We start from the raw sequence: 15,190 nt of genomic DNA, 5'->3' as shown, positions 1-15,190 counted from the left end.
AGACCATCTGAAGAAAAGCCTAGTAACAATTAACAAGGGAAAGCTTTTAGTAAATTATAAAGATCGTAGGCTAAAATGACCCTCCAGTCTTCTGTCCCCAGGCAGATTTCATCCAAAAAACTTCCATACTCCAAAATTTAACTTTACTTAAAGATCTTCCGAGAAGGATTCTATGCGACGTTTCTCGATTTCTTCGGGCACTTTCTTTGTACAGCACATCCTCCCACCACCCACACAGATACACTAGGATGACCAACTTGTCCTGGTTTGCCCAAGACAGTCCCAGATTTACAATGAAAGTCCTGAGTCTTGGCAACCCCCTAGTCCTGCGCAAACTGAGATGGCTGGTCACCCCAATACACACACAAGCTAGAGATCTAGATTATTGTTCATTTCAAGGAATGCTGTTAATCTGAAATGGCAGCATGACACAGAGAAAAGTCAGAAAGATTTGGGTTAGAACTCCTGCCCCTGCATTCACATGACGCCTAAGTTGGGGGAAATAAATGTAAACAACAGTTTGCTTATCTGTAAGGCACAAGGATAATTATAGCTGTATTGCAACACTCATAAGAGTAATCTAAGAACACATGTTAGAGCATGTGGCACGTTATACATTCCCAAGAAAACTTCAGGACTTTTTTCTCCATATTTAAAGTAAGTGAACAATTTCAAGAGGGAATTCTGGTCATTGTTTAACCATCTTATGTATACATTTTAAGTGGAATCCCATGCAAACTCATTAAAACTCATAAAAACTGTCCTACGAATTATTTTAAACAATGCATGGAATTTAATGCTCAAAAACAGTAATTAAACTTTTTTTTTTTACCTGAAGATTGTTGAAATCTACTGTCATAATTTCAAAGCACTCTGTCAAAGGTGAATATCCCCCAGGGACTCGACTCATCTTTTCAGTTGTGTAAGGTTCAACTGTTTCTTCAGTATCTACAGAAGAATAAGCCGGACTCTGAAATTTCACATTTTCTGGCAAACAGATCCCAGCAATGTCCTTAACACCCACCCTGGTGAAAGGGGAAATAAGAGAGGGAAAGGAGAAAGATGGGTTTTTTTAATCAAAATTTATCGAAATATCTTATTAATAAACATTCAGATAATTTTTTGTTTTGGTTTTTCCAATTACAGTGTTACAGTAAGCATCCTTGCACACATACTGCACACATGTATGATATTTATGAGGATAGATTACCAGGAGTGGAAATGCCAGATCAAGAACTATAAACGTTTAGTTTTGTTAGATAATGCCGAATTGAGCTACTAAAATGTTGCCCCAATGGTGTATAAATTTTGCCCACACCTATCCTGAGAAAACAGGATTTTATCAATCTTTTTTATTCTTAAAGATATTATTTTTCCTTTTTTTCCCCAAAGCCCCCCAGTATATAGTTGTATATTTTTAGTTGTGGGTCCTTCTAGTTGTGGCATCTGGGACGCCATCTCAGCATGGCTTGATGAGTGGTGCCATGTCCATGCCCAGGATCCGAACTGGTGAAACCCTGGGCCGCCGAAGGAGAGCCCGCAAACTTAACCAGTTGGCCAGACCCTTGTCAATCTTTTTTTTTTTTTTTTTGAGGAAGATTAGCCCTGAGCTAACTACTGCCAATCTTCCTCTTTTTGCTGACAAAGACTGGCCCTGAGCTAACATCCATGCCCATCTTCCTCTATTTTATACGTGAGACGCCTACCACAGCACGGCTTTTACCAAGCGGTGCCATGTCTGCACCTGGGATCCGAACTGGTGAAGCCCGGGCCGCCGAGAATCGGAACGTGTGAACCTAACCACTGCACAACTGGGCCAACCCCTCAATCATTTTTAATGTTGGCTAATATAAGCAGTTAAAAAATGTTATCCCATTGATTTAACTTCCATTTCTAATTAACAGATAATTATAAATATATTCATGCTTTGTTGTAAAAGTTGCAAATTTTTATCTCAATTTGTCACCTGCCTTTTAACTATCTATACTATCTTTCACCAAATCTTTTTCAAATTTTTTTTTTTAATGTGGTTGAATCTGTCAATCTTTCATGACTTCTAGACCCTTTGCTGTGTTTTGCTTTGGAAAGCCTTTATCACTTAATAGACTTTTTTTCTTTTTATTTTTTCTTCTTTTTTTTGGTGAGGAATATTGGCCATGAGCTATCATCCATTGCCAATCTTCCTCTTTTTGCTTGAGGCAGATTGTTGCTGAGCTAACATCTGTGTCAATCTTCCTCTATTTTGTGTGTGGAACACCACCACAGCATGGCTTGATGAGCAGCGTGTAGGTCCATGCATGGGATCCGAACCTGGGAACCCCAGGCTGCCGAAGCGGAGTGCACAAACAACCACTACACCACCAGGCCAGTCCCCAAATAGATTTTTTTTACTTCGATATTTAACTCATCTGGAATTAAAAGTAAAGATCTAACTTTTCTCCCCAAATGAAGCATACTATCTCCATTTACTGAACAGTTTATCCTTTCTCCATTGATACGAAGCACCACACCTGTATCATATACTAAATCTCTATAAGTTCAAAGGTCTGTATCTAGATTCTTTATTGTGTTCCACTGATCTGTTTTCCTGTTTCTGCATCAAACATCACCATTTTTTATTTCTATGTTTTTATACCCAATAAGGCAAGTTTCAGTTTTCTTGGTTATTCTTAAAACATTTGCTTGTCCAAATGAGCCTAAAATTTATCTGATTAGGTTTCAAATGGTAATTTTTATAATAATGGCTTATGTTTCTCCCAGATAAAACAGGAGCAGTCATCTAAGTTTTTTTCACCTTTCTTCATAGTCGTCAACCCATACTGCTGAGCTTTGTAAAAAACAGATCCTGGGCCTCACTCACCCAGACCTACTCAAACAAAATGCATGGCATTTTAATTTTTACAAAAGCCCGTCTGGTGCTTCTGCTGTACAGTCAGACGTTCATCTGCTACACAAATGAGTCAAGGATGAAGGAATCCTTTTTCAAAATGGTAGATACCAGTCACTTAATTTCTATTTTGCTTGGACAAATAATTTTAGTGGTTTTTCTATAAAATATAAAGAGAAACTATTGAGGGCTAGGAGTCTGTAATCATGTCACAGCAATAAATCTCAACAAGACACAACCTAGCTTTTCTGGTGGGCAATTCAGCAATGTGTCTCTACAACTTGAAAAATGTACATACCCTGTAACTCAGTAATTCTTTACTAAGAAATTTAGCCTAAGAAAATAATAAAGACAAGTCCACAAAGACATAGTACAGAGCTATTTATCCTCGTTCTTAAAAGCAGAAAAGTGGAAGCAACCTAAAAATTCTAAACTCTGAGAACTACAGCACTAAAAAATTGATTTTAAAAAATCATTGAGTAATTCTATTAACATGAAGAGGCTCACAAAGAAAGAGCAAATATGTTTACTGATACTTTTGAAACAAAATTAAATTTACATACATATATTTACTTACACAGAGCTGATATTCAACCAGGCACTCTAATTCAGCCAATCTGCTGATTAAGGCCACTTCTGTTTGGTTGGCGCCCTGTGCCCTACCAATCACTAAACATTTTTACTTATTACTCTGTAACAGGCAAAGAAAAGTGTAAGGAAGAACATGCAGCAAAGATGAACAGTAGGTATCTACTGGCGAGGAGTTTAGGAGGATTTTTATTTTCTCCTTTTACTTATTACTATTTCCTAAAATATTCATATGTTACTTTTATGACTATTAAGTTATTGGAAGGGGGAGGCTCCTTAAAAAGTTCTAACAAAATACAGATTATTATTTTAGCAAAATAAAACTTTCATTAATGTTCAAGAAAAAATGGAACGAAGAAGCTTCTATAACTGTCACATTTTTACCTATATCATATTTGACAAGAAATCTCAGAACCTCAAGTGAAGAAAAATCCTAAAATTTATCCCTCCAAACCAAAAAACTTTATACTATCAATAAAGTTATTAAGAAGAGGTAAATGGGGGGTTGGCCCAGTGGCATAGTGGTTTAGTTGGCGCGCTCTGCTTCGGCAGCCTGGGGTTCACCAGTTGGATCCCAGGTGCAGCCCTATGCCCCGCTTATCAAGCCATGTTGTGACAGGTGTCCCACATACAAAGTAGAGGAAGAAGGGAACAGGTGTTAGCTCAGGGCCAGTCTTCCTCAGCAAAAAGAGGAGGGTTGGCAGTGACGTTAGTTCAGGGCTAATCTTCCTCAAAAAAGAAAAAAAGAGGGAGGGGGCCAGCCCTGTGGCCCAGCAGTTAAGTCCGCACGCACCCCTGTGTTGGCACAGGGTTTTGCCAATTCGGATCCTGGGCATGGACATGGCACTGCTTGTCAGGCTATGTTGAGGTGGCATCCCACATGCCACAACTAGAAGATGTGCAACTAAGATATACAACTATGTACCAGGGGGATCTGGGGAGATAAAGCAGGAAAAAAAAAAAAGATTGGCAACAGTTGTTAGCTCAGGTGCCGATCTTTAAAAAAAAAAAAGAGGGAAATAGAAGAAATAAAACAAATTATTTTCACATATGACATTTTAATTTCACTTTCATCTAAGGTCAGCCTGAACTTATTATTTTCCTATACGAATCTATCACACATCAAAATAATACCAAATTGTGTTAAAATTAATTTTCCACTAAAAAACTGAAAGCTGATTTTAATTCTAGAGTTTCATTTTAAAAGAAAGTAAAAAAAAAGAAAAGGCAAAAAAAGTTAAGACTGGAATAAATAACACAAATTTAAAGGTCAGAAAACTACAAACTCTCACTAAGCAAATATTCACTAAATAACGTCTGAAGTACAGTCTACTCTCCAAAATTACCAAGTTTTAATATTTAATATATTTTTTATTTTTTTTGCTGCTGAGGAAGATTCGCCCTGAGCTAACATCCACTGCCAATCTTCCTCTTTTTGTACGTGAGCCACCACCACAGCATGGCCACTAACAGACAAATGGTGTAGGTCTGTGCCCAGGAACTGAACCCAGGCCACCAAAGCAGAGTGCACTGAACCTAACCACTAGGCCACCGGGGCTGGCCCTAATATTTACTATTTAAATAAAAACTTACCTATGATGTCTTCTTATCTCTTCACATTCCACTGCCATGCCAAATATAACAGCACTTGCTGGTATAACTTTCCCGTACTTTTCACAATTACCATTTTCACCTTTGGTCTAAAAATATAACAAAAATTACTTTCAGTTACATGTAGGCAAATATATATGAGTGATGACAAGCTATGATAATTAACAAGAAAAAACCTTTAAAACAGGTAAGGATAAGTAGGTTAAGAATTTTTTTCTTTAAAAAGTTTATTTTCACTGCTAATTGTGTGTGTGTATTCTTTTTTTTTTTTTAACACTACAAATAGGAAAGGTGGGGCTATAAGTCTGCATACAACAAAACATTATGGGGTATGACTTTAATTGAGAAGCCAAAATCACCATTACCCTACTTGAAAAACAAACGCTCTTCTTCTCAACTTTTAATTAGCTCTTTTAAGTCCAGCTCATTCTCTCTACGTAGTGAATTCTTATTACACATTACAATTCTTTCATTCATAATACATATTATATAAACCAAATCTACAGTTTGTAGGTCATCAGAGGATTTTAATGCAAAACAAAATCTGGCAAATGTAAGAGTTCGTCCTGTCCGATCACTAGCCTGAGTTCAACTGGCACCTTAAAACCACATCAAGCCAGTTAGCACTACACTCCCTTTTGGTAATTTGCCAAAAATCTAAGCCGCGAGGGCTGTGAGACTGAAAGTACTTCCCTTTCTCAACCCTATTCAAGAGCCCCACGGTCAGTCCCTCCACAAGGTAACCTCAATTCCTGTCAGTTCCTTCCTGGAGTATTTTTTGCCTATATACCCCATCTGGGCACACAAATGTACACTGCATTATGTTATTACATGTTTTTTTTTGCACAGATTTCTTTGCAACCACACAGGAAGTATCTTGACAGTGGGATGTATTTCATAGTGTTTTGCAAATACGCTAGAGGCTCAGTAAATATCTCTTGAAATAATGACTTCTTAATCAAATTTAGGTGTTTTCACACTGCTTACCTTTGGCTGCAAAAGTAAATGCTCCCATGCGTGAATCAAACTCTCCACAATTCCTTCTCCAAATAAACCTGCATCGACAGTTTCTGTTACAACTAGGGACACTCTATAGAATGATTTTTTAAAGATATATGTAAGTAACATAGCATACTATTTATATAAAGATGTCAAAGCTGAGAGAAGAAAGGAAGAGTACATTATAGAAACAGTCCATATATAAAATTTTCTAATACATTTCACTTTTAGTGTCTATCCTTGAATCTTGAGGAACTTGACTCTAATGTTCCCCAGGCTCCTCTGTTCTCAATGGCACTTTCTGGTGGAGGGGGGGGACACACACAAACTTCACTTGATCCTGCTGCCTCCTCACGCTATTTTTTCATTGCCTAAATCCTCAAGAGTGGTTCAAACTCATTACCTTCACCAGTCCCCACCTTTAATGCTGACTAACTGGACGTCTATCCCTAACACTCTTATAAAAATACTCTATCATACTCTATCATCAATGACTCCTGTACTTATCAAAATGAATAGTCTCAGTTCTCATTTTCCTTGATCTGCAAATAACATTTAATGCAGGTGAGAAGGCTTTCCTCTCAAAAATCCCTTTATTTTTAAAGATTGGCACCTGAGCTAACAACTATTGCCTTTTTTTTTTTCCTACTTTATCTCCCCAAACCCCCCCTGTACACAGTTGTATATCTTAGTTGCATGTCCTTCTAGTTGTGGGATGTAGGACGCCGTCTCAATGTGGCCTGATAAGCGGTGCCATGTCCGTGCCCAGGATCCAAACCCTGGGCCGCCGCAGCGGAGTGCTCGAACTTACCCACTCGGCCACGGAGCCGGCCCCTCAAAAGCCCTTTTTTATCTTTATTATCCATGTTTACCTCTTACACGATGACTGTGCCTTTCCCTTGCTTCTCTTGCTTTACTCACTACCTAACCATGAATTTTCAGAAAAGCCTACTCCACGGAGCTCTGATCTTCTGTCCTTTCTTTCTAAAAAATTTTACTCAAAGAAATATCAAAATAATTTCTTTCTCTGAACTTTTTTAGCACTTATTGGCAGTATCACTCATTTGTGTAGTCACAAGAGAAAGAAAAGTTTCATGAATATTCCTTATCTTCCTATCTAGATTACAGATGCCTTGAGGACAGAAACAATTTTGGTATCCCCCCCAGTGCCAAAACCCAATATTATATATATTTGTATATTCATATTAAAAAACCACAAAATTTTCAATATCTATGATTGCATACATTTAGAATGTGGAAAGTATCTCAAATCATCTAGCCCAACATCCTAAAGTCTCTAAATGTGCTGAAGGTCAAAATAAATTAGTTAGAGTCTGTACTGGAATCTATATCTCCTGATTCAAAGGCAGTAGATCCTTCCACAACATTATCTGTGAGAAAAATGCAGATTACGTTAAAGTAACTTTGATTCATGCTATGGACAGAATCGTGCACCATCAAAATTCATACAATGAAACCCTAATCCCCAAGGTGAACCTATTCGGAGATAGGTTCTTTATAAGGTAATTAAGGCTAAGTGAGGTCATAAGGGTGGGGCCCTATCTGATAGGGCCAGTGTCCTTACAAAAGTGGAAGAGACACCTGCAGATCTCTCTCTCCTCACGTGCCCAAGGGAAATGGCATGTGAGGACACAGCAGGCAGGTGCCATCTACAAGCTAGGAAGAGAGCACTCACCAGGAGCCAAAATTGCCAGCACCCCTGATCACAGACTTCTAGCCTCCAGAACCAGGAGAAAATAAATGTCTGTTGTTTAAGCCACCCAGTCCATGGCATTTTGTTACGGCAGCCTGAACACACTAGGACAATTCAGGATATTGTTTATTTCTATAAAATGGGTATAATATCTGCCTAAACAATTTAATAGGGCTTCTTTCATGAGAATAAATGTAGAGACGATTGAAAAGCTTAAGTATTACATAAATATTATTACACATATATGGAAAAAGACTTTTTAAATGATAGTCCAAATGACAGCAGAGTATTAAAAAAGTCCTCTTTCAATATAAACTGAATTTAAGATGAGAAGACAGAGTACCCAGGAGAGGCAGTAAAGTAAGTGTTACATAGAGAAAATTCTGTCTCTAATATGATAATGTTGGACCAGATTATTTTCAAATCCCTTCTGGCTCTAACATTCCATCACCCTTGTGCTATGCATCAAGATGAGACGACATACTAAAAAGCCAAGACTTATGAGATAATATTCAAAGTATTTAAAGGGCCCAGGCCAAAATACACTGACAGCTGACACTTCCAAAGCTTTCATTTTAGCCAAGCATATTAACAGAAAATGTGGTAAGTCCATTAAGCCTGATCTATTCATATACTATTTTTAAGTACAATTTTTAAAGTTACTGATCGCCTAAGAAGCATTAGCCATTTTTACAACTGGAAAAACTGAAATTAACAAAGGTAAAGCAACATGCTAAAGGCCAAGTTTACTTATTAAATCCCTTGCCACAAATTTTTCTCAAGAATATTTACCTTATGCTAAACTATCCTACTATATCCATGCCTTTATAATATAAAGGCTTTAGCATTTTTGCTTGGACTAGAAGCTAGAAATATGAATATCTTAATTTTTAAAAAATAAAATAGTGTATTATAAACACTAAAATTAGTTTATATTATAATACCTTTCAGGAATGTGTTTTGGAATTTCAATATCAAGTGACTTCATATGTAAGAGTTTGATCCCTGCTTCCATCTTGTTTGCTGCCACTACATCACAGGCAAGTTCATACATGGTCTTGGATAACTCACAGGCGTACACTGAGTGCGCTCCAGCTTTTTTAGCAAACATGCTACAAGGGGAAAAAGTGCTCCATCAAGAAAAAAATAATCCACTGCATTTTTTCAAATTTTAATAGAATTATGAGGCTTAAACATCGTTTTCCTTTTATTCTTAACAAACACAAGCATTATTCATTCTGCTTAAAAAAACGAACTAATATTCTTGTCATGAAACAAATCATATAGTAAGTCATGACATCCACCCTATTAAGAGACACAGCTGGTGTGAACAACAACGTTAATAGGCTTTAACTTAGACAACTAGATTCAACCAGAATGTTAATGCAAAAAATACTTTTAACATTTATTACTCAAAATTTCAATAACCCCCAATTTTTCTTCGTAGTTATGTCCTGTTCCTGATGAAAGTTACAGTGAAAAATACAATAATAGTTGCATGAATAATCGTAATAAGATTATGAGAAATAAATTGAACTCTACTTAAATTCCACTGTTCAATTTTTCAGATTTGGTAAAATCTTTAATTCACATCACTATACACACATATATAATTAAAACACTATTAGAACAAACCTTAGTATTCCAGTTCCTGCTCCAATATCCAAGACACTTTTGGACCCCAAACAAACTGCCTTCTGGATTGCTGCATTATAAACTGTATTCCTTTTGGTGTCATTAAGCATGATAAAGTGCCAGCGTTCCACCAACCAGTTTGCAACACGATAAAAATTCTCCTTTGCATCATTGAAATCAGGGTTTAGCTTCACTGCTTTATGAAAATACCCAGATGCTTCATCTCTAAAGCCCATTCTGGAGTAAAAAATGGCAGACAAAATATTTAACTATATGGTATCAGTTACAGTGCCTTTGTTCATGCCACTCATCTGGCCTGAGAATCCCTCACCAGCATCCAAATCCTACCCAACCCAAGTGCCATCTCCTTTGGGAAGCCTTCTACAAGGACTGTAACCCTCAATTACTTCTTTATTTTCTGAACCCCTGTTAGTTATGCATTCCAGGACACTAAAAAGTACTTGACTATAAGTTACTATTGTATTTAAGTATAGTGGAAGCTCTCGGAGTCATCCTCCATTTAACCAACTCATTAGAACACCAGTGCTTTCCAAAAACCATTCTCTCTGTAAAACATACTAATTCCAATGGGTAGTAGGCTCCTCTCTGGTGTGACTGCATAACTTTTCTCTCAGCAGTTGAGTGAATGGTCATCAGGAGTCAGTTGTATTTGGGGCCAGACCAGTTTACGCCAGTTGCACTTGTTATTATAATTACATATTTTAATTAAATATTACAGAAATTAATTGTATATGATTGCAAAAAGAGAGCCACTGTTTCTAAGGAGAATAAGTTAAATGCTTTGGAAAAAATCAAAGGCAACCCTCACCCAAAAAATGCTACTGAATTAGATGTGAGCAAATCAACAATAAAAGACGGGGGAAAAAACTAACAAACCATCTGGAACAGTCCTTCTTAAACTTTCTATGGTGAAGAACTTCTTTCCTCTTTTTAAAAATATCTAATCACCAATCTACTCCCTGTGACACAGAATAATTCTTCACAAGTAATACTGAAATCACTGCACACCTGAAGAGATGCTCCCCCATACTATTGCAAATCACTTCATCATCAGGAAACAGTTCCAAGGCTTGCTCATAGCAACCAAGTAAGTCTTGTGTTCGATTGAGAGAATCAAGCTCTTCAGCCCATCTGAAGAGTGTATACTGAAAAGTTTCCTTTATAAGAGAGAAAACAGTAAATTAGTCAATTACATAAGTGATAAAAGACTATACAACACAGGTTGAAGATTCCACAGAGAATAGAACTTACCTATTATTAAATGATCACCTTAAGTTTTATTTAGCTTTAGTAGGCACTGTTTGCTAAACAAACAAATGCGTAAGGGAATAAATTTTACCACCTACAGTGCAATAACACATAGAATTAGACAGTTTGACTACTCTCTAAACTCTCTCCATTCTTAGCTGTCATTATCACATTCCCCACCTACCTCTTTTTTGTGGGCTCCAAGGTTTTCAAGAGTTTGACCCTGGCCCTCTTTTCTCATCCATCCCCAACGTATGCGTTGATGGATGCTACATCTGCATCTCCAATCAAGGCCCTCTCTTCAGAACCTCAGACTCACAGATACAACTTCCTACTAGTCATCTCAACCAGGGATAGTACCCTCAGCCATCTCAAATTCAGCTCAACTTAAATATTTCCTGAACAACCAGTGTGCAAAGAATAGCAATGAACAACAGAAATCCTGTTCCTATCCTCACAGAGCCCTTGTAGAGAGAAATTTAACACACAGATTTGAAAAAATTCCAAATTTTCTAAACTGAACCCATTCTATTCCTCTCACACAGGAGATAAGGTTAAGGTACCATCCAACCTCAACCTACAAGTCACCTTTATAATGCTACCCGAACTCCATTACAATTAGTTTCAAACCCAGCCAATTCTCTCAATAGGTTTAAACCTGTCACCTCCTCTCCATCCCCACTGTTACAACGTAATTTGGCCCTTGTAACCACTTTCAGGACTACAGCGATAGCCTTCCCACTGTCACCCTAGCTCCAATCTCACCTCCCTCCAGCAATTCTCCACAATGTAACAGAGGAGAGAGGGAAGGCTTTAGCCATTCCAGCTCTATCATGAACACATTTTACATCATCTTCACATATTCTATACAAAAGAGTTGATACCTGAAACTGAATCTTTATGGAGTTTACTAGAGAGAGAAGAATAAGGAAGAAGATTCTAGGGTGTGAGGGGAAAAAAGCACAAACTGTATGAAATGGACCTGGGGATCCATAGGTAAGTAGGCTTGGTGCAGCTGAAGTGTGGGTATGGAGAGTAGAGGGAGTAGCAGGAAATAAGACTTAACAGACAGGTCTTTCACAAAGGCCCACAGAAAGAAAGAAATACGGACTTTGTTCCACAGGAAACGGAACTAGTTACTGAACCCTACCGAAGGCGAGACATTGAAATGCGAACTTTAGATGTACTTTCAATACACGATAAATACAAGAAAGATATTGTCCCTGTTTACAAAAGAGGAAATTAAGGAACAAAGAATTGAGAGTACACTGTATCTCAACATAGCACCTTCTCCCCCTTGAGGCCAGCTGGTCCTGAAATATACACTAAATTTATGTGAACTACAAACCTCTCCACGCTACAGACATCTAGTGAGCAGAGGTCAAGGATGCTGTTAAACATCCTACAATGCACAGGACAGACCTTCACAACAAGGAATTATCCCACTCAAAGAGTCCTGAGGTTGAGAAACCCTGGATGTAATAAACCAAGGCAGACTGAGGCTGAAAAGTGAATGCAGAATTAAGTTAAATCATTTTTTGAAATTAAGATTCTAAAATAACTTGAAAAAATATAGATTCTAAAATAACTCTACAGCATTTCAAGAGAACTGTCACAAATAATCCAATAATTGAAGTTTAAAGAATGCGTTATCAAATGATTATTTTAGGCTAACTGCAAAAGAGATTTACTGAGCTACAGAAACCTACAACATTCCTTCTACATACAGTACGGACAAGTGCAAAGGCCCTGAAGCAGGGATATGCTAGAATTAAATATAGGAGGAGAGAGAAGATCATCTGAGGCCTCCTTTGTAATATGGCCTTTGGAATTTCGAGTGAGATGAAAGTTTCGAAATAGAGAAGTAACATCATTTGACTTTCGTTATGAAATGCTCATGCTGGCTGTGTTGAGATAGACTTGAGAAGAAAGTCTAGTTAAGAGCCTACTGCAACAGTCGGCAGGAGATGACTGACGCTTGAACCAGGGTAGCAAAGGAAGAGGGGGTGAGAAGTGGTAAGATTCTGGATATAATTCGAAGGTGGAGCCGACAGGATTTTCTAATGGGCTGGTGGTGGATACGAAGAAAAGAGTCAAAGGTGAACAGTAAATATTAATAGCAACGACCGGCCACTCACTTCAGTCCCCCTCTCCCAACTTAATGACTTATTTAATATTTTAAAGAGAAGAACGGGGAATCTGGCAGCAGGTGAGGGAGTGAAGGGCCCCCTTACCTTCACGTCGTCGTTCAGCTCCGGCGCCAGGCTGAGCACGAGGAGGTAGTGGGCATAGGCCGTGCCGAAGTCCTGGGCGCCCAGGCAGTGCTCTGCGCTCTGCAAGGACCGCGACACCAGCTCGTTCCGCCCGGCGGCCCCAGCGCCACCGCCAGCATCCCGGCGGGGCCTGGCCCGCGAGTTCGGCATGACCAAGCCACCGCCCTAAACTCGCGCTTGCATAATCAAAGGGAAGATGCTTTGGGAAAGGGAACGAGAAAACAGTCTAGATGACTACGCTTCCGTGGGGCTACCGAGAGCTCGAGAACCGACGCAAGAAAGACAGCCCCCATGCGCGGGCGAACTCGCTCTCCTTCACCAAGCGGAAGCCCCGCCTCCTCCCGGCCAGGCAGCCTCCGCAGGCCGTGGCGGGTACACACCGGCGGCGCACTTACGCATACGTCAGCGCGCCCGGCGTCGGCACGTCGCGGCGCCCCGCCCCCCCCGCCTCCCCCGCCTCCCGCGTTGAAGGAGTGGTGCGGCGGTGGTCGCGGCGTGTAGGTGTTGCAGTCCTGCTTTACGGTTCTTTTCGGTTCTGTCGAGCTTCTCTTTTCCCCGGCAGAAAGCCAGAGATTTGTGTGCCTCTCCCCTGGCCTTTGGGAGTGTGTGACTTTGGCTCTAAGACCCCAGTCTGCAGACCCCGTCAGCGCGAGCTGCGCCGGCCCGGGAGGGACGTGGGTGGGCACGAGGAAGGACCGTCAGGCATCTGCTGATGCTTAAGACCTCTGGAGGCACCAAGTCTCAAAATGGCAAGACTGGAAGGAACGCGGAGAGAGCTCCAGCAGCTTAGATACGGTAGAGGAAATGCTTCCACAGGCATTATTTTCAGTCACCCTCACAAAATCCTGTGCCGTGGGCCCGTGGACCATACAAATCCTAAAGAGGGAAAAGGGGACATTCTGAGAAGTCGCTTGCTCAAGATTACACAACCAGTTAGTGTCTCAAACCCAGGGTTCCTGGCTGTGAACGAGTTTAGGGTCTATTTCACGGTCGGATGTATCGCCGCTGGGCTGTGGTTAGATTAATACACAGAAAAAGGTTTTCTACCTTCAAGTGTGCCCCTAAGGGATAAATACAAAGCTTTTAAAAGTGGGGGGGGGGGGGGGGGGGCGGAGTATAGGAATTACAGCTGAAAGAAGTCTGTCTCTGGTTTCAAACATGATAATGGTTAATATTTTACTTAACAAGAAACAAAAAATGGAGCATTTTGCGTGTCAAACTGACAAACTTTGGGGGTTGCTCCAATTCTCTGCGTTCTCTTTTGGTTTGATTATCTGAACTACCCTTCTGAGCACCTACCTGTGTAAATCCTAATTAATTCTTCAAAATCCAGCTCAGTAGATTGTTACCTCCCCTAGTTAGAAAATTCCTCAAGGGCAGGAACTATTTTCGTAACCTTTGCACCTAGCAGAGCCTAGGTCAAAGTAAGCAATTGTGTTTGTGGGGGGTTTTTGTTTGTTTGGTGAGGAAGATTGTCCCTGAGCCAGCATCTGTGCCAATCTTCCTCTATTTGTGTGTGGGACACTGCCACAGAGTGACTTGATGATTGGTGTGTAGGTCTGGGTGTGGGATCCAAACCTGCGAACCCCAGGCTGTGAAACCAGTGTGTGAACTTAACCACTACAACTCGGGCTGGCCCCAAGGACTCGTGTTTTTTAATTTGAGTGGAAAGAACATTCGCCATGTGAGGGAATGCAAACTGATGCAGCCACTATGGAAAACAGTATGGAGATTCCTCAAAAAATTAAAAATAGAACTACTGTCTGATCCAGCTATCCCACTACTGGGTATCTATCTAAAGAGCTTGAAGTCAGCAATTCCAAAAGTCCCATGCACCCCAATGTTCATTGCAGCATTATTTACAATAGCCAAGATGTGGAAGCAACCTAAGTTCCCATCAACTGCTGATTGGATAAAAAAGATGTGGTATATACATACAATGGAATACTACTCAGCCTTAAAAAAAGAACAAAATCATCTCATTTGCAACAACATGGATGGACCTTGAGGGAATTATGTTAAGTGAAATAAGCCAGATGGAGAAGGACAATCTCTGTATGACTCCACTCATATGAGGAATTTAAAAATGTAGACAAAGAGAACAGATCTGTGGCTACCAGGGGAAAGGTGGGGTGGGGGTGGGCACAAAGGGTGAAGGGGTGCACCTACAACACGACTGACAAACGATAATGTACAACTGAAATTTCACAAGAT

General features: G+C 39.7%; 1 protein-coding gene across 4 annotated transcripts in view; it reads right to left on the bottom strand.

Moving 5' to 3' along the window:
• Positions 1-13,375, bottom strand: part of PRMT9 (protein arginine methyltransferase 9) — a 32,534-nt gene extending 19,159 nt beyond the window's left edge. For 2 of the 4 annotated variants that reach the window (XR_011436747.1, XR_011436746.1), the window contains exons 1-7: positions 12,938-13,137; positions 10,464-10,612; positions 9,435-9,671; positions 8,744-8,911; positions 6,074-6,176; positions 5,069-5,175; positions 833-1,025 (exon numbers count right to left, since the gene is read on the bottom strand). Coding sequence is in view for 2 of the 4 variants with exons in the window: in XM_001915180.6 (XP_001915215.2) it covers positions 833-1,025; positions 5,069-5,175; positions 6,074-6,176; positions 8,744-8,911; positions 9,435-9,671; positions 10,464-10,612; positions 12,938-13,126 (1,146 nt within the window). In the remaining 2 variants the exon portion in view is untranslated. Of the gene's footprint in view, positions 1-832; positions 1,026-5,068; positions 5,176-6,073; positions 6,177-8,743; positions 8,912-9,434; positions 9,672-10,463; positions 10,613-12,937 lie in introns of those variants that run through there. The other 2 variants (XM_001915180.6, XM_023636461.2) reach the window with 2 other exon arrangements.
• Between the last annotated feature and the right edge of the window lie 1,815 nt (positions 13,376-15,190).

The sequence above is a fragment of the Equus caballus genome, chromosome 2 (assembly GCF_041296265.1).
Source record: "Equus caballus isolate H_3958 breed thoroughbred chromosome 2, TB-T2T, whole genome shotgun sequence".
NCBI classification, from domain to species: Eukaryota; Metazoa; Chordata; class Mammalia; order Perissodactyla; family Equidae; genus Equus; species Equus caballus.
The sequence above is the reverse complement of the archived record's forward strand: the minus strand, read 5'-3'. Positions and strand labels throughout refer to the sequence as shown.